This window comes from Barbus barbus (assembly GCF_936440315.1).
Source record: "Barbus barbus genome assembly, chromosome: 39".
Classification (NCBI taxonomy): domain Eukaryota; kingdom Metazoa; phylum Chordata; class Actinopteri; order Cypriniformes; family Cyprinidae; genus Barbus; species Barbus barbus.
The window spans coordinates 21,608,949-21,635,198 of NC_136717.1; the positions used below are offsets into that span (position 1 = coordinate 21,608,949).

At 39.2% G+C, this 26,250-nt stretch overlaps 2 protein-coding genes across 2 annotated transcripts in view; one reads left to right on the forward strand and one right to left on the reverse strand.

The window, feature by feature from the left end:
* Window positions 1-26,250, reverse strand: part of LOC306858575 (protein Wnt-5b) — a gene marked incomplete at its 5' end in the record, with an annotated part of 79,334 nt that overhangs the window by 11,611 nt on the left and 41,473 nt on the right. The gene's annotated exons all lie outside the window — the stretch shown is intronic.
* On the forward strand, window positions 19,103-21,976 carry LOC306858193 (F-box/LRR-repeat protein 14-like). Its single transcript, XM_079398614.1, has one exon. It carries the CDS (start codon window positions 19,537-19,539, stop codon window positions 20,737-20,739), a length of 1,203 nt encoding a protein of 400 aa, XP_079254740.1. The 5' UTR covers window positions 19,103-19,536; the 3' UTR covers window positions 20,740-21,976.

Consider the following 26,250-nt stretch of genomic DNA (forward strand, 5'->3'; position numbering starts at 1 on the left):
AAAGACATAAGTGCAACTAGTCCAAACTCTCTCCCCCCTCTGTCGGTTCTCTCGACATGAACTAACACCTCTGCGCTCCGATGGCACAACTTAACCCTCCCTTCTTCTGCTCGCACTTCAGCACACCCCCTTCGTTTTGACGCGGATACAAAGAAGAGGAGGAGGAGCGCGAGGGGAGCCGAGGAACTGGTGAGGAATTTGGGGAGGCCAAACAACACAAGAGGGAAGCAGATGAGAATCCGATTCGCGGCAGAGCTTCGATTCTCCGGCGCGCAAGAGCGCGTTTTGCGCTTATGGTAAATTACGACACAACGCATGCATTAAGACGAGTTTGAGATACTCGCGAAGCATTTCTATGAAAATCAAAAAGTCAAAAGTTCACAGAGGGAGATGGAATAAAAGAGTTAACGGCTTGGAAAATATCAAAGTTCACATGCGTATAATCTCCATTCTTTTTAGCTCTATAGTTTACCGCAATAAATCCGAACAAAGGGGAAACAAAAAAATCCCAGTTTGACATGAGGAATAAAAGCCACGCATGTGATCTTTGACAGTTCAACTCCTGCTACCCTCTAAATCACTTTGCACATAAAAGACGCAGTTGCATTAAACGCACTTGGGCATGAGATATCCACTCACACTTCAGCAACCAAGACTAAACCGGGATATAATGTGGGGAAAGTTTTATCAGCACACCCGTTTTAGACGAATTTACAGCTGATAACCAACATTGCAGACATAAACAGCCATATTGCACCCTATCCTTCAGAAGTGCAGTGTAAGGAATGCAAATACAATGAGTGTTTTACAGCTCCAGACTCTTTGGAGAGGTTTGGGAATTGTAGAGAGCCCTGTGCCATTCCAGCATCACCCCCACACCTCTCTTTTGAGTGCAGACATGTCAGAATTGGTGTGAGAGACGCCACTCAATTTCCGAGCAGTCTGTGCATGATAAAGCGCCTCTCCGGACCCTTTCATCTCCTCTAATCCACACGCCCAGCCATCACCTTTACGCCTCCCATCGCAGACCTGGGCTCGTCTCCGCGTCCCTCCCTCGCCGCACAGTGAGCAATAAATTCTGTTTATTTTACTTTACACTGTGCGGTGCTTATAGTTACTGTATCGTTACTGTTCTAATGTGGTTTCTTCCGTTTTTGTAAATGCAATGTCAAAATCTACGTGTATAATAATTTCAGTCACTATATGATTTATTGGACGATGATTAGAGGAAAATTGTATAAAAAAAACAAAGATTGTTTAACAGATTGGCTTCAGGGTAATCTGATAATGCACATAAATTCATGAATTTCTTATTTTAAGCACGACGTTGTTAGTGGTTCATTTAAGTTCACATTATTAGTAGTAAATGGTGTTTGCTTTTTTGAGAACAGTTTTGTGAACCTTTTGTGGAATGAAAAGATTCCATTGATGTTAAACATTTTTCATGGAACCATAGATGCCAATAATAATTAAAAAAAACTTGAATTTTAACAGTCTATGAAACCAAAGGCCAACAATTATATATTTAACTAGTGAAAACTGCATTGAATTTATGCATTCTGCAAGCTATCACGTTAATTGTTAATCAGAAAACACTAAATAAAATTAAATTGAAATTTGACTAAATAATTAAATCTGAATAACAATCTACTGAACGTGTAAATGTATCTATAATGATAACAAAAAAACAACTATTATTAGTATTATTTAATAAAAAGTTATAATTAATAACTTTCAAAATTCTCTAACCTATTATTAAATGCATTAAATTTCTGTAAGAGTCCATATCTATTGCACACGTTCCATTTAAAATTCAAAGTCCTGATTATATTACTGCATCTTATCACATGGTGGCGCACTTTAGTAAGAAATGAACAGACAGCAAAACAAGCAATTACATTTTCTCACGAGGTCTATGCAATCACAGCGCAACCCAGCGCAATGCTAGTGTAATACACGACTGATGCCTCATGCTTATCAGTATGCATTAAGCTCTTTGTAGGTGCTAAGAAAAATATGCATACTAGAAAAAGATGGATTTTTTTTTGTGTTGCCAGAGCTGTTGTATTAACACCACTGTCTGCAATTTTATTTTATTTTTAAAGACTTCTGTGAGGTCTTTTGAATTAAGATCCACTTCGATCCTCTCTAGTAGGTCACCTCTAACTGTGAGCAATAAAACCTGTAAAAGAGTCTTATAGATAAGTGTGCTTACGCATCTCACATATGCATTGCTTATACATTACTCAATCTGCCTGAAACTGGTGCTAATAATACACATTTCAATGTGACCTTAAATGGACACGTTCTCTCTCTGTTGGTCTATACTATGCCATCTGTGCCGCTGCCAGCTATGCTTGGTAAATGATGACATCACTGGCACGCATGAATAGAATCCGAGCATCCAGTGGGTTTCAGAAGCTGGATGCTGTCTTCATAAAGGCTTTGCAGATTTGTACCGACTTACATTAGCAGAGCGGTTGCCAGTGCTGGCAGATCGGTTAGAGAATGAAAATTCTGTCATCATTTACTCACACTCATGTCATCCAAACCTGTATTATTTTCTTGCTCGCATGGAACACAAAACAAGATGTTTAACAGAATGTTAGCGCTGCTCTTTTCAATACAATGAAAGCTCCAATGATGGCAAAATGATCATAAAACATAATTTGCGTGCTATTTTCCAAGGTTTTGAAAGTCATCTTAAAAATAAAGGTTCCAAAATGTGGTTTTTGCAGCAATGCCACAAAAGAACCACTCGTGATCCCTAAAGAACCTTCCAGTTCTTAAAATAATTTTTTTTTTTAATGTGAAGTACCTTTTAATAATCTAAAAACATTTTTCCACTATAAAGTACCTTTTGTAGAATGCAATGGTTCCATGGATGTTAAAAGTTCTTCATTGAAACATAGATGCCAATAAAGAAGTGTTTATGAGGTGTATTAGGAGAAGACCAAGTTTTTGAATGAATTTGACCACATTATTGACCAAATAAGCACAAATAAGCTTTGAGAGCTCATTTTGGTTTTGTTTCTCCCACAAAGCTATCGTATGATTTTGTCTGGTATTGCCTGTATTGTAAAGAAGCTTTTTTTGTTCCTCACAGATGCCGATAAAGAATATTTATTTTTAAGAGTGTACGAGATGACATTTTTGACCAAATATGACCACATATTGTGCATATTCAAACTGCACAAATAAGCTTTGAGAGCTCATTTTGTGTTTTTCTTCAGCACACAAATCTATCGTATCATTCTGTCTGCTATTGTTAAAGAGCCTAGTCACCATTCACTTTCATTGAAATAGCAGGGTGAACATTCCGCTAAACATCTCCTATTGTGTCCCACAGAAGAAATAATGACACAAGCATGAGTAACTGCTGACAGAATTTTCATTTTTGGGTGACCTATACCTTTAAGGTTTGGATCTGATTTTGAGCGATTATGTAAACAGCTTAGTGTCTGACACAGAACAGGAAAGAAACAGAGGTGAGAGAAGACAAGGAAAACACTGGAGCCGTGCAGACAGTGTGTGTGTGTGTGTAAATGTGCGAGCGAGTGAAGATGAAGACAACCTGGCTAAAGCTCAGGAGAGCTCTTGAACTCTGTGATGATCCTCCAGTTACACAACTGCGCACAAAGAGCTCCGGCGCCAGCGAGAAAGAGACAGAGAGATTGAAAGAGAAAAGATGCCACCCATACCAAAGATCGACTAGCATAAAAACAGCCACTAATCAAAACAATCTGCCCAATGCCTCGGTCTCTGTGCACGCAGAGAAAAACGAAGGCACGGAATAAAGAGCGAAAACTCTTAATCACACGGCATCAAACAGTCATATGCGAAGCAGCTTTCTGGCTGTGAATTCACAGCACTTATAATAACCAAAGTGTTCACAAGTCTGTAAAACTCGCTGCTTCCCCGTTGAGTCACACGTACTGTAAATGCCCCCCTCTTTCCTCACACACAACGCCATGTGGTTTGGGGTACGGTGGAAATGACGGGGAGGGGGCTCTACACGTGCTGGGGGTGGGGTTAACTGGTCCAGCTGTGTTACCCAGGGTGCTTTGCGGCAACCGCTGGGAGTTCAATGGTGAGGCAAACCTGACAGATCTGTGTGCTGAGGTGTCTGAGTGAGCAGCCTGCTGTATATCATTAAAACTGCAGCATCTCTCCATAACGCTGTCTGTGACTAACCCAGATAGCAGGCAGACGCCCAAATCAAAGACATGTGGGCTGCACACACACACACACATACAATGCCTCTCACCGCTCATGCTCTCTTTTACTGTCAACTCCGTCACTCCCACCCCATGTTGCTCGCTTTCACTCCGAGACATTTTCCTGACGTTCCCACTGTGCGCTCTTGAAATTCCATAATTTTCCCTCTTCTTTCTCCTTTAGCCCGTTCCACAATCTTTCTGTCTCCTTTCTGCCCTTCACCTCTCGTCTTCCACTTCCTTTACTCAGCGTATAGTCTCTCCCACAGCTTGTTTTGCTTCTCTTCTGCCATTTTGCATTTATTTCCTTATCCTACACCTGCTTCTCAGATGTTTCAAACCCCTGTTCCTCCTCCTGTCGCGGTCCCTCTCCTTTTAATCATTCACTCTGTTCCAGCCATTCCCTCTCACTGTTCTGTTTCTTTCTCTTTCTGAACTCTTGCTCTATATATATATAAATAAAAGTAAGAACGCCTACTGACTAACACTATAGAAATTTGGCGATGAGCCATTGAACTTTATCACAACATATATATTTTATGTCTATTTTATATGGAGACACCAGCCCTCACAATGTAGAGCGCTTTGAGTGCTTAGAAAAGCGCTATATAAATGTAATGAATTATTATTATTATTATTATATATTTTTTTAATTAAAGTTTTTTATATTTTATACAGTTAAAATTTAAAAAAGTATTTTTTTAGATAAATTATATTTTTAATTTCATGTTTTTACTATTAAAAATAATTTTTAATTATATTTTATTTTCAAATTTTTATTTATATTTTATTTTCATTTTTATTCATAATGTGTTTATTAATATGTTTCTATATCCATAATTTTATATTTAAAACACTAACTTCATAACATTATCTTTTCTATCTGCCTCTGTAAATGCATGTTTTCGGGGCAATTAAGCTGCTTCAGATGCAGCTTCTGTGCCGCCTTTTCCGGGTAAAGCTGGTATTGTACCCTCTATTTCATTTCCCTCTCTAAAGCTGGAAGAAGATGACTCATGCACGCTGCTCGTATTGTGAAAGTGAACGCATGTCTCTCTCTCTCTCTCCTCCGAGCCCATATGGCTTTCTGCACTGACTGCTCAGGAAACCAGACACAGGCCAAACTGGCCACACATCAGTCACTCTCTCTCTTCTATGACACACACGGCCCCTCTCACTCTCTCCTTCCTCCTTCCTCTCCGTCAATTTGTTCCCAGTAAGAAGTCTGATAGGACTTGGTGTAGTGTGGAGAACCAGCGGGGATCCTGCTATAAAAGTGCAGGTGCTGTTAGAGCTACTTTATTCCCTAATAAATAGATGGACGCAGCAGTCAGGGGCCTGTAGCTGCTGGAGAGACCATGTGTCTGCCAGGTTCCTGATGTGATGGTGGGGGTGGGAGAGGGCGCCCTGACAGCCGCTCCTCACCAGGAAGGGACGGGTCTTGGGTCAGTCCCCCCAGGGTAGTGGGGGACACAGCACATGTTATAGATTTGAGGGGTGATGGTGTGATTGCACTGGAGGAGTTTGGGTCATATTCTTGTTCTTTCAGCAAACGCAAACTGAAATAAGCAGCAAATGCCTTTGCGTGAACAACTCATTATAAAAACCCGACAACGGGAAAACACCGTGTCTACATGATATTTTGAAATGGTCTTTTAAGATTAAAAATGCTATCAAAATTCAGCTCTTCAAAGGGGTTAAGATGCAAATCAATAAAAAAACAAACTAGATTTTTCTCAGTTTTTGCATCAAAGTTATTATAGAGCAACAATGTATGGAAGCCTGTCACAAATTAAAATAATAAAAAAGGTTTTTTTTTATTTAAAAAGTTTACATTTCTTTTTCTTGCAATTCTAAGAAGAAAAATCTGAATTGTTAATGTTAGAATTCTGAGATAAAAATGAGTGGATTCTGGGATGTAAACAGAATTCAGAAAAAAAAGTCAGAATTTCTAGATATAAACTAAATCTATGTGAGATATAAATATGGAATTGCAAGAAAAAACAGAATTCTGAGTATATATTTCACAACTCTGACAATTCTGTTTTTCTCAGAATTGCACGTTTGTCTCGTAATTCTGTTTATATGTAGCAATTCTGACTTTTTTTCCCTCAGAATCTAAACTGAAGAAAAAAATAAAAAAATCGGAATTGTGAAAAGTTATTACCCTTTTTTTTTTTTTTTTAATTCTGTGGCGGAAATAGGCTTGAATTTACAGTTTTCAAGGTTTACAATGAATAAGCCAAGACCTTTTAAATGAAAAACGTTATGGGCAAAAATCGAACTGCGATCGAGTTCTTCTTACCCCGTTTATGAGCTTTCCCTCGTGAAAGCACACAGTTGTAGGCATGTACATGACCTTACATGCTGTCAGCTTATTAAGCATAATCAGTGCAACATCATGCATGTCAGTGCATTCACCCGCTTTTTTTGCAGCGCAAAGATAGTATATTCTGGGGCGCACATATACTATAATGTGGGCATCCCATGACAAGTCAGAAGATATTTGAACTCCAAGCAATGTAAAGAAACTCTACTAATTGCATGTCCTGAGATAACATGAGAGGGGGGGGGGGGGGGGTTGTCTCCTCTCCTGACACTAATTACCATGTCAACAGTCTTAGCTCCATTCATTGCCAATGAATTCCTGTCCCCATTCCACTACAGAATCCAAGGCCTTCTGAAGTGACATACTGCCAAGTATGGTGACCCATACTCGGAATTCATGCTCCGCATTTAACCCATCCAACGTGCACACACACAGCACTGAACACACACACACCGTGAACACACACCCGGAGCAGTGGGAGTCCACTTCTGAGTGAGTCCAGGTAAAGATCCCATTAGAAACTCTGTGATTGTTAGATCATCAGCATATTTCACAGGTATTACCGAAGGAGGCAAATATGAATCCAGGCTATTTATGCATATGACAAAAAGCAGAGGGGATAAAAGTCCCCCTTGAGGAACACCAGCTGGAACTGTAAAGGAGCCCCACTTCACCCTCTGGTCTCTGTTACTCAGATAGCTCCTTACAGTAAGCCAAAGGGGTCGTCTGACATGCAAGTCAGCTAAGGAACGTAGCAGTCGACTATGTTCAATTGTGTCAAAAGCTCAAGTGAAGTCAACAAAAACAGCATGTATATCCATTTTGGGAGAGCTGTTAAGTGCTTCATGCCAGTGCTGCAGAATTTGAATCAGGGCAGTGTCAGTTGATCTGTTCCTCATAAAGCCGTGTTGTGATGGTTCAATCTTAGTAACTGTATCCTCCAGAATGGCATCCCTGAGGATTCCTTCAAACACTTTTCCAACACAGCTGAGTAGTGAGATCTGGCGATAATCTGCTGGAAAACTAGGCTTTGCTTTGACTATAGCCTCCTTCCATTGCTTTGGAAAGATGTTATGCTGGATACATGTATTGAAGATGTCACATAACACCGGTGCCAACTCTTCATGAAAAGTCTTTAGCACCCAAGGAGGAACGCAGTCGGGACCAGCAGCCTTGGCTGCATTCACGGAGTCTAGTCTTAACTTGTTCAATACTCAGAGGAGGTACACTACAATTTGACAACTTGCAGGTGAATTCTTCCTCAGACAAAGAAATGTGGCTCGCATAATTCCACACAGAAGCAAAGTGCCTAGCCAGTGTGTCACACTCACGTTACATGATGTTTTGATCCTGAGACACCATGTCACTCTTATCTCCTTCCATCCCCATTAAGTTCTTCACTGACTTAAACCATCGCAGTTCCACCTCATGCTGGTAATATTGTTTCTTTGCATTCTTGATTTTTTTGGGAATGATTGATTTTATTTTCCTATAAGAGGTTTTGTCGCCAGAACAAAAAGCACACTGTCTATCTTTTATCAGATCTTTAATTTGAACAGTCATCCAAGGCTTATCTGTGTTTGTGATAGAGACTTTCTTTAATGGAACTGTTTTATCCATGATAGATATGATAGTGGAAGTAAAGGATCCAACCTTAGCCTCAGGATCCATAGCTTCGTGAATTTTGTTATTTAGAAAACAAAAAGGTTCTACCTACAAAGTCGAACTCTAACTTGGTTCTATAAGGCTCTATCTGTGAATCAGCCAATCAGCACTTCGAATGCACGAAAGAGGACCAATCAGGATCAACGTTCTTTGTCATGTCGCCGGACTGCTCTGTAACAGCAGAAAAGATTAAACATTAAACAACAATAATTACGTGTCTGCATAATCAATAAGTGCAATTCACCTTTTTAAAACATAATGATGAAATGATTTTTCACTCATAATTAGCGTATGCATAAAACAAATAATCATCTGCAAAAATTGAACTGGCTTGAATGGCTTTACTGCAGAGCAATTACTGTACATAATGAAATATAAGTGCCACTGTCGTTTGATGGTGGATGTGGTGAATACGATCAAAATGTTGTTTGTGAAGATGCTGAAAACAATAGTTTTGAGAATATATTGCGATCGCGAATATGAGGCAGATGCTGAAAGTATACTGGGGAAATGCGCTCTGACGATGGCAGTGATGGTAAAATCATCTGCTCCAATCGAACCCTTCTAAGTTTCAAAAGGTAAGGAAGTATGATTATTTTATGTTTTAAAACAAATTATAAAAAACGATTTGTATTTCTTGACAATTGTTGCTTCAGTTAATGTTTTGCAAGATAGAACCTTGTAATTCCAAGCGGAATATTACTTTTTAGAATTAGAAGATTCTATCTGCATTTGACCTGTTCCAAAAATCCCCATTTAAAAATCTGAGAGGATTTTGATATTGTACATTTAGAATACATTTAGGGTCTCTGTCATTTTCATGTAGGAAAGAGACTTGTTCCCCATATCATTTTTGCTATATGGAATGCAAAAATTTTGAAGCTCAATATCACTCAGAATGCAGATAGAACCTTATAATTCCAAGGCGACTCAATGGCTTTGCTGCTGACCTTTGATTTGATGATCCAGTTCAACCATACTAATAAGCAAAAATGACTTTAGATAAACTAACAATTGTGCTTCATTGTTTTTTTTATTGCCGAAGAGTGTTGAACCACCTTCTCCTGCATTCTACTGTACATACGTGAATTTACTTTTCCTTCAGCTTGAGGTTTATTCATTACATTTTTTGGTGTGAAAGAGCTTTTACATTTGCTATAGTTAGAACTTCTTGTATTAAAAACAATCAAGCCCTGCTCATATTTAAAAAATAACGCAAAAGTAGCGCAAAAGTAGCGCAAAAGTAACGCAACGCATTACTTTCCATAAAAAGTAGGTAATTAGTTACTTTTTTAGTGAGTAACGGAATATTGTAATGCATTACTTTTAAAAGTAACTTTCCCCGACACTGCTGATGATCTGCATCCAGTTCCGTCTCTGATCAAAACAGCAAGATTATGGTGGTGATGGCGCAGTGGATAAGACACATGCCTTTGGTGTGAGAGACCCGGGTTCGAATCCACTGTGAGACACCAATGTGTCCCTGAGCAAGACACTTAACCCCTAGTTGCTCCAGAGGCGTGCGACCTCTGACATATATAGCAATTGTAAGTCGCTTTGGATAAAAGCGTCAGCTAAATGAATAAATGTAAATGTAAATGTAAGATTATACTAGGTTTTACAATATTAAGCATTACTAAAAACCATGCTACATATCTAATCATAAGATTGCTTGTGAGAGATATGTGACCCAGGACGTGGTTACAAGTGACTGCAACCACAATCCTGCTCACTCATTACTGTGCTTTTGAGCAATGCACTTAAGCCCAGGTTCCAACAGTCACAATTAGAGCATTGTCATATGCATTGGGTGGAAAGGCATTGATTAAACAGTAAAAAGCTCGCCAACTGAAAGGCTTGATCCTGTTTTTTGGGGTCAAACAAGTCAATGGATGCACTTTGCTCATCTGACCCTGGATGAATCTGTCTAGAGTCTGAGTATACAGGTCAGTTTCGTATATAATGCTGCTTTCTTCATCTCTTTTCTTTTGCTCTACGTCTCTTACTTTTATCAGAGTAGAGTATGGGTGGTTCATTCTCTCCCCAGGCAGCCCGAGGCTGCCGCCTGACTGAGCACATTGCCCACTTCAGTCCTGGCATACTGACAGGCCGCTGGGCTGCCCATCAGTCCTCCTGTGCTGCTCTGGAGAGCCCCTTCCATTCCCTACCACCTCCTCTTCTCCTCCCTCTCCCCAGCCTCCCATTCACCACAGGAAAGGTTTTATTGCACATCAAAGATGGCAGACAATCTAGGGTTAATTTATAGAACTACAGAAAAAAAGGGTTTTCCTGATGGTTATGAAGTGCAAACATGCCTATTGAAATTGTGGTCAGATATTAATAAATGTGTTATTCCTAAAGAGACTACTCAATCAACATTATCCCTGCAGTGATTTTATGACTAAGTTCAAGGAAGGGGTTAATCACTATTATGTTGTTTTTGTGAAGAGGAAACAGAGACAATTTTACATGTATTTTTCAAATGTGGATATACAAATTTATTTTGGTCTCAGGATTCATTAATTATTTTTGATGTCCTATATAAGATTATTCAACTGATACAATGGTTTTGTTTTTGGATTGTGATACTGGCTTAATGAACATTGACAATGCAATGAAAATTCTTATTCTATTTGGGAAATATCAAACATAAATCAAAATGGTAACACTTTAGTATAGGGACCAATTCTCACTATTAACTAGTTGCTTATTAGCATGCCTATTATTAACATATTGGCTGTTTATTAGTACTTATAAAGCACATATTCTGCATGACCATATTCTACATCCCTAAACTTGCCAATACCTAAATTTAACAACTACCTTACTAACTATTAATAAGCAGCAAATTAGAAGTTAACTGAGGCAAAAGTCAAAGTTAATGGTTTCTCAATAGTGAGAATTGGACCTTAAAATAAAGTGTGACTATCAAAATATGTCAGCTTTTCCAAATGATAGGCTACTTTGCATTTCTTTAATTTATATAAAGTACTATTGTAAAGCTGTTCAGACATCTATGTTGTTGAAAAAGATAATATAATAGCTATTCAGCTGATTTTAGTTGTAAAATGTTGGTGAATATTGTATGGTTTTAATTATTTATATTCTTACTCCGTAAATATTAATTAATTAAATTAAAAAAGAGAAAAATCTAGGATGATGCCTTGTTTTCCCAGACATGCTCTAAATTGCCTAAAATTTCCTCATGTTTTCTGGCTTTCCTTTCCTGCTCATGCGCTCTTGACAGTCCCAATATATGCATTTATATTTGCATTGCTTTGGCTGTTCTCTGTAGATCCTGCCTTCTCGCACACCACAATTGGTCGATTATGTACAATCCCTCCACACTATTGATTGAACAAATCTTTACCATCAGCCAAAACTTACCATCAGACATTTAGCCAATTTAGAAATCCTGGCCGGGACATCCAGGGGGGAAAAAAGCAGGAAGTGTGGTCAATGTACTTAATCAAACTCGCACTCAAAACAAGGTTAGATAGATGGAGGTACAGAAATGCTCTGCAGCCCTGCTTATACATGAGCACACATGCCGAGAGTGAGGAAAGAGGACAAGTCCTCAAACGTGACCACACATACAAACACACTGGCTTGAAGCAGGCAGCTGGAGGGTGGAGAGGTCGGAGTCTCCACAGTCTCGGCCTGATTAAAACTCCCAGCACTGCCTCTCACTCCCCCTGGATTGATTAACCTGACCTGTATCGGATCAACCCCTCGGGACTCAAGCGCAGCCCACTTTCCTGAAGTGGATGAGAGGAACAGCAACGGGGTGGGAGGGGGCAAGAGAGGTGGAAAGGAGAGACACAGAATGGGAGCTGGGCAAAAAGGGACCGTGCAGGAAGAGAAGGAGAACAAACCAGACAAGACTTGCAGGTCAGCACATCAGTGGCGTACTAATCCCTGCTTTCAAGTTCTGTGTTTCCGGCCTTTTATGCTTAAAACTTCTCTTTCCTCGATCAAACACAATGCACCTTCTTGTAATGTTTAATTCAAATGCAAACAATGCATTTCTGTGAGAATGTATCAATTATTTAGGTTTTCATTATTGTTATTATGAGGGCAGCACAGCTGCTCGGTGCGCTGTCAGCAGACGACTGTCTCTGAGTCCCAGCACTGAGACAAACAGCTCTGCTTTCTTCTCCACAATCAACACTCTCTAAAAGAGATACTCTCTGACAGCTATGGCGAGATGAACCAAAAATAAACGAGAATACATGCACACAGATATTCAGTGTCTTGCAGAAGTATTCAGACTCTTCAAAGTAAATTACAAATCCATTTTTTGTGTGAAATTCTTATTTCAAAGCCTGAAACAAAAGACTCCAAATAAATAAAAACATTAATTCTGATAAAATAATTATAATTTTTATAAAAGAATTTAGAATATATATATATATTTTAAACACACACACACACACACACACACACGCACGTGTATATATATATATATATATATAAATAATATTGTCCTTACTTTAAAAGTCTATTAGCTTTGCCCTCTGTTGAGGTGTCATTTGTCTAGGCAGATTTCCTTTAGGTTTATTCAGGTTAGTTATTAGCATGAGCACTGTAATTTTAAAAAATAATATTGTCAGTGATTGTGCAGCTTGCAACAGGCCCTTCTGCCATATTTCCCTGTATTTCTCCCCCACTATCCATTCTTCTCTTTTAACAAGATGCCCAGTGTCTGCTGATGAAAAACAGCCTTACAGTGTGATGCTATCATCAGCATACTTCACAGTAAATGTGATTTGCTGTGTGGGCAGTGTTAGATTTGCACCATACATATTAGTTCAGATTTTACCTGAAAAGTTTCATTTTGGCCCTATCTAACAAGACAAAATTTTCCCTCATTGCAACTGGGTCACAGGGTTTGGTTTTTGGCAAACCCCAGACTTGCTTTCACATGGTTCTTTTTGAGCAATCATTTAAATGACTCAGATTTCCTTGTTTGTGCAGATATTTTGAGAAATTATTACTTCTCAATAATTGAACCAACAACAGGCCACTGGGGCTGCGGCATTACTTTGTAGCCATTTTCTAAAATGCATTTGCTTTACTTTAACTTCTTTGGAATTCTTATTAGTCTTGATTTTCATGGCAGGTTCACAACCTGAATAATGATGCGTTAACTGTGGGGTTTCATCTACAAAAGATGAAAATTACTTTAATGATTCAAAGGTAAAGGCCGAATCATTAAAGTGTATCTGAAGTGTTTCTCAACTGTATCTGAACCGAATACTTTTGCAAAGATTTCATTTAGTAGTTTTGTTCACAGTATTATTATAAAACAATGCTACAATTCAATTTTCAGTGATAATATCACGGAGTAAAGAAAAAATCCACCTACTTTACCTTAAAATCTTCAGTTCAGTTGCTCTTAAGTACTAAAAAGTGGAGTAAATTGGCTGTACAAGCAATTCCATCTTAATTATATTAATTATTATATTAAAATGGTTTTAAAAATTATATAAAATTATATTAAACTACTTTTAAAAAATCAAGTTGAATCTCGTTGGGATAAAATGTTTTTGAATATTCACATTATGAAAGGCGTTCATAATGTACACTGCAACGCGTTATATATTTTCAAAGTTAAAATGCATTATAATATTTGTAGATTCATCTGAAACTAGTTGTTTGTCATGTGTTGGAATGCAATTTACCTAAAAGTGTAAATATGAATAGATAAATCTTATTGTGTATTATCATTTTGGTTACAGTTATTCAATTGTGCATAATAATGCATTATATAAATATTAAAAATGTTTAATATAATGCATTCTATATAAAGGCTTCAAGCAAATGTAACCCAAACATATTGTATTGAATTTAAAGTAAAATAAATAGCATAAAATGAAAATAAACAGGCTTATGTCAGTTTGGTAAACACTTTGGCAAAGCATATTTTCACAAACTTCCCAAAGGCTGGAAACCGTTTTTGTTGATAAAACAGACCTCTAAACACTCGGAGCTCATGACCTCACTGCTAAAACTTGCATTAACAGTAACCTCTCTTGTGGGTGTGGGACCTATGACATCTAGCACTGGGTCTCAAAGGCCCCTGATGCTGAGGGCTTTATCTGGGTGGCTGATGTGTGTATATTCTCCCCTTGAGTCACACAGTTGTTTGAAGAACACTTTTCAATGCGTTCCTAGTTCCTCCCTCTCTCCAGGCCCGGACATGCAGCAGACTAATTCAGTCATCTCTCTGTCTGTTTTGCTCTCTATTTTGTCTCTTGAAGGTCCCAGGTGGGCAATGTGACCATTGTGCAGCCAAACGGCCTGTTATTGTCGGTCATGCTATGAGAGAGAGGTTGAGTTTGGTGTTTTTTTGTATGTTTGCGTGTGTTTTGATGAACCCACTGCTTTCTGCACTGTCAGTGTCTCTCTTCTTCAGTACATTAGCCCAGGCTGTTCCCTACGACTGCTTTGATGGTGAGTGCCGCAGGGCTCCGATCTCTGTTTCAGGTTGTAATTACTCTCTGGAGGGGCCTCACCTGGCTTTGGGCTCCAGGCATACAGAGAGAAAGAGAGAGAGAAAAAGAAAAGGAAAGAAAGTGGAGCTATGAAAGAACAGAAAATAAAGGAGAGGTGGGGTAAGAGGGCAAAACTTAAAAAAAAAAAAAATATGTATGTGTCTGTGTATGTCTTTTTTGCTCAAAGCCGAATTTATTTAATAAAAGATACAGCAAAACTTTAATATCGTAAAACATTATTACTATTTAAAAGAACTGTTTTTTTATTTTAGATATTTTTAAATATATATTTTTAAAATGTAATTTATTCCTGTGATGGCAATGCTGAATTTTCAGATATTTAGATCATATGTTTAGATTATTAAAAATAATTCAAATTTTATATTAATTATTAAATTATATTAATATATTATATATTGTTAAATTACTAATATATTATATATTATTATTAAATTGTTACAATATAATATATTACTCATATATTGCATGTATTTATCTATTATTTTACATAGCATATATTTTTTTGATTTTATATTTGTTTAGATTAATCACTATTATCTTATTATTAAACTATAATTAATATAGTCCTCTATTTTTAAGTCCCTGAAATCCGTGTTAATTTTACAATTACATTTTTCATGACTATTGGTATAATTTATAAACAAAAAAATTTTGCATTTTAAATTACAAGAACATAGAAGCAGACGGTTGGACTCATGTATATAAAACCAATACAGTTTTATCTTATAATAATATATCATACATATATTTTATGTGTGTGTGTGTGATTTTTAGATTTTATATTATTTGAGATCAGATATTTAGATTATTATTAGGTTGAAATTAATGTTAATTTTACTATTTGATTTGCCATTGTTATGATTTGCAATTAAACACGTTTGTAATTAAAACACCTACATTTTAAAATTAGAAGTATTTAACTAGCAGCCTCAGACTTTTGGAATATATATATATATATATATATATATATATATATATATATCCAATTCAGTTTTATATCTATGGAAAAAGCAAACAACGTCTTTCACTTGCCTTCTACTTCACACTACATATTGCTGTATTTACGTAGCAGCAGCATCAAAGATTCATACTCTGAAAGACAAACTGCAGCAGAAAGCAAACACCTCACTCCATCAGGCTGTCTATAAGAGAAAGTGCACGAATGTGACACATACAGAGCAAAGAATTGAAACATTATGGGAAAATAAAGGGATTTGCACATTTTGTATCACTAGCGGTATTACCATTACAATGCATTATATGCAGAGAGATCATCGCCTGTTCTTTACACAGACACCGAGAGCATCGGCTTCCTGGTGTTTCCCCTGTAGTACCCCAACGGGGTTGCAGCTCCTAGGGAGATTCGACCTGATTTGAATAGAGTAACGTAGCTTCCCCTGCTGTAGAATAAACTGTTGTCTGATTTCATGAAAAGCCCATTCAGCTAGCTGGATGTATGCGAGCGTTTGTGTGAGTTACATCCGCCAAAATCTCTCCTCAAACTGCCACCGCTTGCAAAACAAAAAAGCAGATTGGAGTCATACACGATTCCGTGAAGGAGCCAAGCGAGAGAGAGAGAGAAACTACAAAGTAGCCTAAAATCTATTCATGAGGTGTCAGCTTTCAACAGCATGTTGACACATGCCTACGTCTCCTAGGAAACGCTTGCCCCAAGCGCAGTTATCAGCGCAGTTCTGTGGCATGCAATTATCCAATTATCTCCCTCCCCTGAATCAGCACATCAAATCACATGACAGATCTTTTTTTTTTTTTTTTGCAAGGCCTTACAACACCTTTGCATTTGCATGTAGCACTTGTCCTTCCAGTTCTCACTGCCTCCCATTTTCATTTTCACTTTCCTTCGCCGCAATCTTTTGTTTCTATTCCACTTTAGATCAGAACATGCTTAAATGTTTTCCGTTTCGCCGTCTATTTTGCTTCTACTTGGTGCCATTTAGCCAGAATGATCATAAACTGTTAAATCAACAGCGCCGTCGCTCTGCATCTTTTTTAATTGCTACCTTTCGCCTGCTTTCTAAATCAAACCCCTCCCTTTCCTTTCTTGCTCGTCCCCTCCTCCCTCTCTCTCTCTCTCTCTCTCTCTGCTTATTTCCAGGAGCAGCTTGAGTCCTGCTTTTGGCTCTGCAGGCCTGCTTTGAGAGTCTCTGACTCACAGCAGTGCAGTTCTGGAGCGGCCCTCCTCTCTGGCGGTGAGGCCGGCTGGAGGAGCCAGGGAGAGGGGCCGCTGTCACAGACCTCTCGCCCCCTTACATGCTGGGCATCGGGGCTCAGCGCGCATTCAGAGCCCTTCATCTGGCCACCATACAAGCCCAGGACCTGTCTGTCAGAGAGAGCGCATGAATTCAGCTCAACGTCAGCATGCGATGGGAGTCCACAGCACAGTTTTATTCCAGTAATCGGACGTATTTCAGAGATGATCTGGTTAAGTGGACGATAAAAATAAGAAGGATCAATGAGCGAGGTTTGATTAAAGTTTGAGACTTCACTGCAAAAAACAAAGGCTTATCTTACTTAGTATTTTTGTCTTGTTTCTAATCAAAATATCTAAAAATTCTTAAATCAAGATGCATTTAGTCAATAAGCAAAAAGACTTAAGATATTTAGTCTTGTATCCTGAGGGGGGAAAAAAAATCTAAATTAAGTGCATTTTGCTTAAAATAAGTACAATTATCTGCCAGTGGGGTAAGAAAAAGAATCTTGTTTTAAGAGTATTTTACTTACCCCACTGGTAAATAATTTTACTTGTTTTAAGCAAAATGCAATGCAAAGACGAAATATTGTATGTCTTTTTGCTTATCTAGTAAATGCATCTCGATTTAAGAATTTTAGATATTTTGACTAAAAAAAAACTAAGAAAAGCTATTTTGCAGGATTTTTTGTATTAATAAAGTGCATTAATATACATTTATTTATTTATTTTTGGCATTTTCACCTTTATTATGATAGGATAAATCAGAACTGACAAGAAGCGAAGTGGGAGAGAGATGGGGGCAGGATCGGGAAAGGTCCTCAAGTCAGGATTCGAACTCGGGACGGCCGCAGCACAAAGGCACTATATGTCAGCGTGATGCCCACAAGGCTTTCGGCACCAACAGTAAAGTGCATTTGTAAATTTAACACATTAAGGACATGCAACAGGATCCATTTTGATTTCAAGTGAACTTTCATGACTGTGAGCTACTTCTGAAGTACTGCTGGATAGAGTTTTGTGCTTTACACAATTATAACCTGAACTAGTGAGAGCGGAAGGGGGGGGGGGGGGGGGGGGGGGTGACATTTATTGAAGAGAGAGAGAGAGAGAGAGAGAGAGAGAGAGAGAGAGAGAGAGAGAGAGAGAGAGACGTGGTGAGATAGAGAGAAGGTTCGAGACAGACAGAAAGCCAGAGTGGGGAGGGTTGGACTTGTGCTGTCAGTTGTGCTGTGCTGCATTTTCTTTTGTAAACAAACGTGTGTGTGCTGCTTTTCTTCCTTCTTTCTGCTACACTCCTGTACCTTCTGCAAATGCTCCCGTCATATCAGCTAACAATGCCAAAGAGCCCACAGAGGGGGGCCTGGGGCCCAAAGATGGGGAAATATGCAAAAGGTGGAATAAAAACTACCTTACGTAAGACTGACGGGGCAAAAAGAATAACTGTTACTGCCAGAGCCTAACATTGCATGCCTTTTTGTTCCGGTTATAATGAGACATGTTTCTTTTACAAGAAGTGAACGAAGGTATGAATGTATTAAGAATCATGACAGGAATAATAAAAAAATAAATGGCAAGCTCATACATTTTATTTACATTTAAAACTAAAGTAACAATAATATAGCAAAATATGACATTTGTACTATTTAAAATGCTTAAACATTTTACAATGAGCCCTTTCTATTGTATGTTTGTTTGTTTTATACACATAATAAAACCGGTTATTTACACACTATGTCACTTTAAGAAGTAACTTTACTCTAATAATAAATAAAACTGAAATAACAACTGTAAAAAAAAATACCAGCATCAGATACGGAAGCTGAAGGGTTAAGGGTAAAGTGAACTGAATTGTAAGAAGTTGGTTTCCAGGGGAACTATTCTTACTGTTCCAGCTGAGTTGGGCTAAACCACTTTGCTTTCGAAAAGGGGGGCCACAAACACCCACAACACTAATTTATTTAATTACAGTTTAGAGGAAAACAGAACACGGACTGGGACAATAACTACAAACATATGCGGTCCTGTTTTATAAGTTACAGTCTGTTCTTAAACTATTTGCGCGGTTTTGACGGGTTTAAATATGCGCGTCTCCCCCGCGGCCGCTCTGTGCTGGCTGCCCTGCCAAGTCAGTTTGAAAAGATCAGACAAAGGCAGCAGGAAGCCCCTCGGCTTGGCAATGAGTGCGAGCGGAGCACAAACGCGAAGCGAAACCTCACTCTTTTATCTGATAGCGGACTGAATTTATTTTCTCCCGAGGTTTGTGGCAGTTTTATACATCTTTTGAAAATGTACGACCGTCTGGATCCCCGGGTCGAGCGAAGACTATTATCAAAGCGCCAAACGGACCGCCGATCGCTGTCGGTCTGAATCGGATCAAGCGTCTTTTGGGGGCATTTTTCTTGCTTTTGAATCCTTCCTACACCGCTGAAAGGATCACTCGGGACGGGGAGTTGTCTATTTACACAGTTAAATGTAAAAGGAAAAGCTTGAGGAGCTTTCTAAAAGCCTTTTTTCTCTCCTGAGGGGACTACGAGCCGCGACGGTGACCGTTGGTGGGGGTTTACCGCCGTTTGTTTTCTTGAGCGCGTTTGGAAGATGGAGACGCACATCTCGTGTCTCTTCCCGGAGATTTTAGCCATGATTTTCAGCTACTTAGACGTGAGGGACCAAGGCAGAGTAGCCCAAGTGTGTACGGCGTGGAGGGACGCATCCTACCACAAGTCCGTGTGGAGGGGGGTGGAAGCCAAGCTGCATCTGAGGCGAGCGAATCCGTCCCTGTTCCCCAGCCTCCAGGCGCGGGGCATCCGGCGCGTTCAGATCCTCAGCCTGCGGCGCAGCCTCAGCTACGTGATCCAGGGGATGCCCAACATCGAGAGCTTGAATCTGAGCGGCTGCTATAACTTAACGGATAACGGCCTGGGGCACGCATTCGTGCAGGAGATCCCTTCCCTGAGGGTGCTCAATCTGAGCCTTTGCAAGCAGATCACGGACTCCAGTTTGGGCAGAATAGCGCAGTATCTGAAAAACTTGGAGGTGCTGGAACTGGGCGGCTGCAGTAACATCACGAACACGGGCTTGTTGCTCATTGCGTGGGGTTTGCACAGACTCAAAAGTCTTAATCTGAGGAGCTGCCGGCATGTGTCGGACGTGGGCATAGGGCACTTGGCTGGCATGACCCGGAGCGCGGCGGAGGGCTGCCTGACTCTGGAATACCTGACCTTGCAGGATTGCCAGAAGTTGACGGACTTGTCCCTCAAGCACATCTCGAAAGGCCTGACCAAGCTCAAAGTGCTCAACCTGAGTTTCTGCGGGGGCATCTCAGATGCTGGCATGATCCACCTCTCTCACATGACGAGCCTGTGGAGCCTTAATCTGCGTTCGTGCGACAACATCAGCGACACGGGCATCATGCACCTCGCCATGGGCACCTTGAGACTCTCTGGACTCGACGTGTCGTTTTGCGACAAGATAGGCGACCAGAGCCTGGCTTATATCGCGCAGGGCCTGTACCAGCTCAAGTCGCTGTCGCTGTGCTCGTGCCACATCAGTGACGATGGCATCAACAGGATGGTGCGCCAAATGCACGAGTTGAGGACGCTGAACATCGGCCAGTGTGTGCGGATTACAGACAAAGGACTGGAGCTGATCGCAGACCACTTGACGCAACTGACCGGCATCGATCTGTATGGATGTACGAAAATCACTAAGAGGGGACTGGAGAGGATCACGCAGCTCCCCTGCCTTAAAGTTTTGAACCTGGGCCTTTGGCAGATGACTGAAAGTGAGAAAGTGAGGTGAAACTTTGGGGGGTTTTGAAGGGAGGGAGGGAGAGAAGGAGGGCGGGAGGGGGATGGGTGAATTTCAATAGAGCAAAGTACATAAAAAGAGGCTTAAAATGCTGAATGTGATACATGTGTCAGTTATTGCTATTAACACAAACGAAAAAGTTCAGTTTTTTCTTAACAACTGGCAATATTAAACCTCCTCCTCCCCGAGTATCGCGATATTTTGGCTACCTCGTTAGATGTATTATATTGTTATTCTTAAGAAGAATGAGAATTTGTGCCTAGAAAAACAATCCCCTCCCCCTTTATCTCGTCTTTGGCTTAAGGAAAGCAAAAAGACTGAAAGAAAGGATGGGTCATTCAGACAACCTTTTTATTTCCCTTCCTTCAGATAGCCAACAAAAGATGTTTCAAAAACAAGTCTATGGGTAGTTGACGTTTTAGATCTTCTGTAATTATTAAACAGTGCCGTTTTGTGATCTTAAATTAATTGAAAGACTACATGCAATATTTGAGCTTTAAATAAATAATTTACCACACCATAGGACCATTTTAAATTAAGTAGTGATTAAAAATGAGAAAGAAAAAAATAGTGACCAGTCACAGAACTTAAAAACAACATTTTCCCTTATATATTGTATAAATGACAAGACTAAAATCTTCAAAAGTTCATGGACATGCTATATGTCAACTACCCTTATGCAAAAAATACTGGGTTTGTACACTTAAGCTTTTATATTTCCAATCTCTTTTTGCTCAATTTTACAGGCCTGAAAGCCTTTAATTCCTGCTTTGAATAAGAGGTTCCCTCTGCTGATGTATTTATGCTTATGTAAGCAGATATTAATTAATGGCTGTTATTCAGAGCGTTGTACTTCAAATTGAAGTGAATTTTGTCCCTAAAAAAGAAAAAACCCTGTTAGCAATTCACTTGACACCTTGTTTGCCTCTTCACAGGCCTGAAACAGGGCATATCGTGTTATAAAACAATCTGTCTGTTTTAAATACAATATTATTCAACTTTACATATAAAAGACATGGTCGAAACGAGGGTAACACGCAAAATGCATGTCAGGCCTATATATGTACCATGATGTATCGACCTGCAACATGTATCGAGTCCTGCTGAGAAGCTACTGTGTTCTGATGTACTGTAAATGTATTTGTAAAAAAACAAAATCCCAAATTAAAATGTTTTATATTCTTACAGTAAAAACATTAAAGTTGATATTTATATAAATAAAAGATCCACTCTGAATTTCGTTGTGGGGAAAGGTTTTTTGCTATAATTCATGCATTCAGTTTGGTTTTATGCCCTTTTGATGCTAAATGTCATAATGTTTAGGCAGTATCACAGATAATGTTGCTATAATAGGGTTAGGGTTTTATTTGGTCAATTGCCCAATGTAGTGGATTTGAGAAATGAGCGTTTTAGAGGACGATGGAAGTTATATTTGTGTGTTATGAGCATGCATGGTTGTTACATTATTTATGAACTGAAACAAAATGGATGCTTCCTTTAATTGTGCTAGTTAGGGTGTTAAAACTGTAATGCTGTTTTTTTTACAATTTAAGTCATCCAATCCAATAATATACATACTGTTAAAGCAACCTAATATCAATTTAGTAACTATAATAGTGGATATATTTCACCCAGCGAAATATTATAAATCCTGTTCTCAACAGTTGCCATTAAGTTAAGAAGCCAGGTTTAGGATTTTTTTTCTTCTCCTTGCTCAATCACGCATACCAGATCTGAGAGACGGGGTTTGTCCCATGGGAGTCTCTCCCTTCCACCCCCCCACCCCAGAAAAAGAAAATTCAGCCCACCCCCCTTTGCTCAAACAGACACTTTTAAACATTCCTCACCATCATTCAAAGCATTTAAGATTTAGTCTTTGCTCCCCTCCACCGTCCAGAGGGGTGGAGGATTTAAACGGGGGCTCTGAGCGCTTGATGAGAGAGAATTTAAGCCCTTCTGAAGGTTACCGCCATCTCTTTTTACTAACTTTGCTGAGTTCATAGATTCTTTCTCTTTCCCTGGAGCTACAGTTTTTGTTGCATTTTTACAACTGGAGATGTTTGTCAGACATTCGGTTATGTTGCTCACATATATCTTCTTTAAAGTTATAAAAACCACACTATTTCATGATTTTGCTGAACCGAGCAAGCAGAGCAGAAAAACAAACGATTACACCAGTGAGAAATCTCACACCACCTTTTTAAAAATAAAAATACCGCTTAGTTTTACTGCTGGGAATTCCAACAAAGCCGTCGGAACATTAGCAGCGACCTGTATATCTCTCCCAGCACCTGTGGTTGAAGGTGTCTCTGGGTTACAGTGAGGCGCTTTGAAGTTTCAGAATGTTCCAGAAAGGTGGGGGTGGAAGGGTTGGAGGTTATTCTGCTCCTGTCTGAAGTTCCAGGCGTTTTAGTAGGCCCATGTGATTTGCTCAGACAGCCAAAATCAAGCAAAGATAAAAAAATCTAATCATCTGATAAAAATCACTTATTGTTTGATTTGAAAATGAAAATCTGATGTGTTTGCAGTCAGGGTTAGAGGAAAGGTGGCTGAAAGCCGTGTCTGCCACATCGCTGGAAAATGGACAGGAATTTGTGAGTCACTGTTTGACTTTGCTCTGTAAAAAAAAAAAAAAAAAAAGTATGTGGTGCAGGAACCATGTCTGACTTAAGGAGGCCGGCACCGTCTAGCAAACATGGCACATGAGAGATGCTTTAGTTTTGCGTCTGTGTGTTGCATTGCTTTTTATTCATTCAGAACAACTGCATAAGTCCAAATGCAAAGGCTATGTGAGCTAAGAGAACAATCTGTTGCTTCATTCTGCACAGGATCAAATACTTAAGACTGAACTTTCTCTCTATGCACAAATTAAGCAAACAAGTTTAGTTCAATCAATAGCAGTTTTTGGCATAATGTTTTTACCACAAAAATAATTAAATCTTGTCCTTTGTTTTCTTTCTTTTTTATAACATAAAATGGCAATGATTTTCAAGGATTACAGGTTTTAATAATTTGAGATTTACATTTCATTTAATCTGTATAATTTGAGCTGCAAAGCGGTTGAAAAAGTTTTTACAGTTATTTTTAGTTTATTGCATTTTAATAGCTATGAAATTATAAAACAATGTAAATTTACATCAAAAAAGGATAGAAAGTGATTTTTCTTCCTTGATAAAATCATATTTACACAAATATTGTTTGTGTCTTCTGGCTATCATACACTTAAAACAAATCTGTAAAAATAGGGCACAAAATACTGTATTAAAATGAAGGAATATTCAGTATTGATTTTTTTTTTTTACACAGGTGTTACCTGTATTTTGAATTTTGCACTTTATTGTTTCACGTTGAACGGAATTGTCCATAACTTTAACAAATAATGCCCTGACAGAAATTTACCAGTACATTTTCTTTCTTTTTATTTTATAGTGTATTGAAACAGTACGTTAACATTTACAGATTGGCCTCATTAACTTCCATTGTAAGTACCTCCCTGTAACCCAGATTTTTTGCTGTTTTAAGAGGAAGAACATTATGCCATAAATACTTGATTGAGCTTAATTTGTACTAAACTTACAATACTCATTTAATTTGTGAATGTGAAACAGGATTTTATAAAGCACAACTGTAGAGTCACATGTTGGTGGTTAAACAGATTCTCCTGTGGCTGCCGAGTTCATCAGCAAAATCTGATGCAAAAGTTGTGACTCAGTGCACAGAGAGATTTGGGTTTGAAAAGAGTGGAATTAACTCTGTGGTGAAAAGGCGTATGATGGCTAACTGTCTCACATGGCTGTCAGGTTTTAGTCATACCTCTCATTAGAACTAATCCACAGCGGTCTTTTCACACTGCGGACTGGATGACGGCCATATGGCATCTTTACGAGCAAACAACTGGTTTACTGCACAAACTGTACGTCAAGCGCTTTTTTTTTAAGCAGGCAGATGAAAAGGTAGGTGAAGGCGAGTAGATTTGTGTGTGTGTGTATCGTCCAGGTTTGCTCTGGTTTGTTGCTGCCAGCTCTCCCCCAGTGAGGTTGTGACAGAGTTTGACTGGTGTCATGTGACCTTGCTGGAAGTGTGAGTGAAGAGGGGCCGGAGCCAGGAGACCCAATCTGTCGCCCTCGCCCCACCCTTCACACACATGCAGAGACAGAATCATTTTGCAAAAATGACCCATACAGGTGTAAAAATCCACAGACGCTGTCCAAATTCTAGGCAAAATTTAGGAAAATGAAGGAAAACTGTGACTTGTTAGGGAGTGTTTGCTGGCTCAATCCTCAGACGTATACACACACACATAAACTTAGACTCTATTTTTCTCTTTCTTCTCTTTTCTCTAACAAAATGGGAGTCAGGGTTGTGTTGCACCAGTTTTCCCCTTTGTTCAGTTTGTATTAGTTGACGGGTCCACATGTTGTGGATCGTATCTGCTTTCATATGCAGTGAAATGCAGCTCTCCGGCAGCACTCTGGAGGCAGGAGGTCTGTGCATGAAAGAAACTTGAGTGCGAGACTGAAAACCACACCGCACAACAAAAAACGATATGGGGGAAAAAAAGACAACCAGTGATTGGAAGCTTTGTTGCTTCTAAACCGCCCATTTTAGCGTTAATCCTTGACCTCAAACTGTCAGGCGCACCTTTTACAGTCAAGAATATAAATTCTGACTGAACAGCTGCTATAAAATGTATATTAAAAAAAGGCATCGCTCTCGTCCTGGCTGCTGATTGGTCAGTGCGGTGTTTTTTTTTTTATGCTAAAATGCATAAAACGGGAAGAGATGCATGGGAAACAAGAAGGTAACAGGGAAGAGATGCTTGTGAACATACAAAATTGTGTAAGACTAGTTTATTTCTTAGCCTCCGTGTTTTTCTGAGGCTTGGCTTTATAATTTAAAAGGTAAGCTGATAGACGAGTACATGTGTGTGTGTCCGGGCTACAGGCCGACTGCACAGGAGGAGATTTGTTGTTACTCAGAGTGTGGGTGGTAGAGAGGGCGTGAGTGTTGTGTGTGTGGTGTTCTGAATCCACTCAAAAAGAGAAGCGATGGAAAGATAGAGAGAGAGAGGGAGCGAGCGCTAAAAGGAAGAAAGTGGCTGAGAGATGGATGACGAGGGGACGCACACTACTGTAGCTAAAACCTCTTCACAGAAATACAGCAGCCTCTGGCCGTCACATCTGTCGAGACCCCTCACAGCCGACTGAGCTGCTCCCCACAGGAGGATGTATTTTTAAAACCACCGTGGCATTTGGAATTATCTAAGAGGCACATCCATAATGTTTTGGTTAGGTAGACACTTTTCAAGCACTACATATACAAAAAGCACTGTGGGACCGATGGGTTTGTAAATCCAGTGGAATCTGTAGCTTGCCAGACGTTTTTTAGAGTGAAGTTAGATCAAAGTTATTGGTTGAAATGAAATGAAGCTGTATCCTGACCAAGGTATAAAAAAAACCCTTTGCATTGCCAACAAAATCTGGATTAGATCAATCTCGTAGA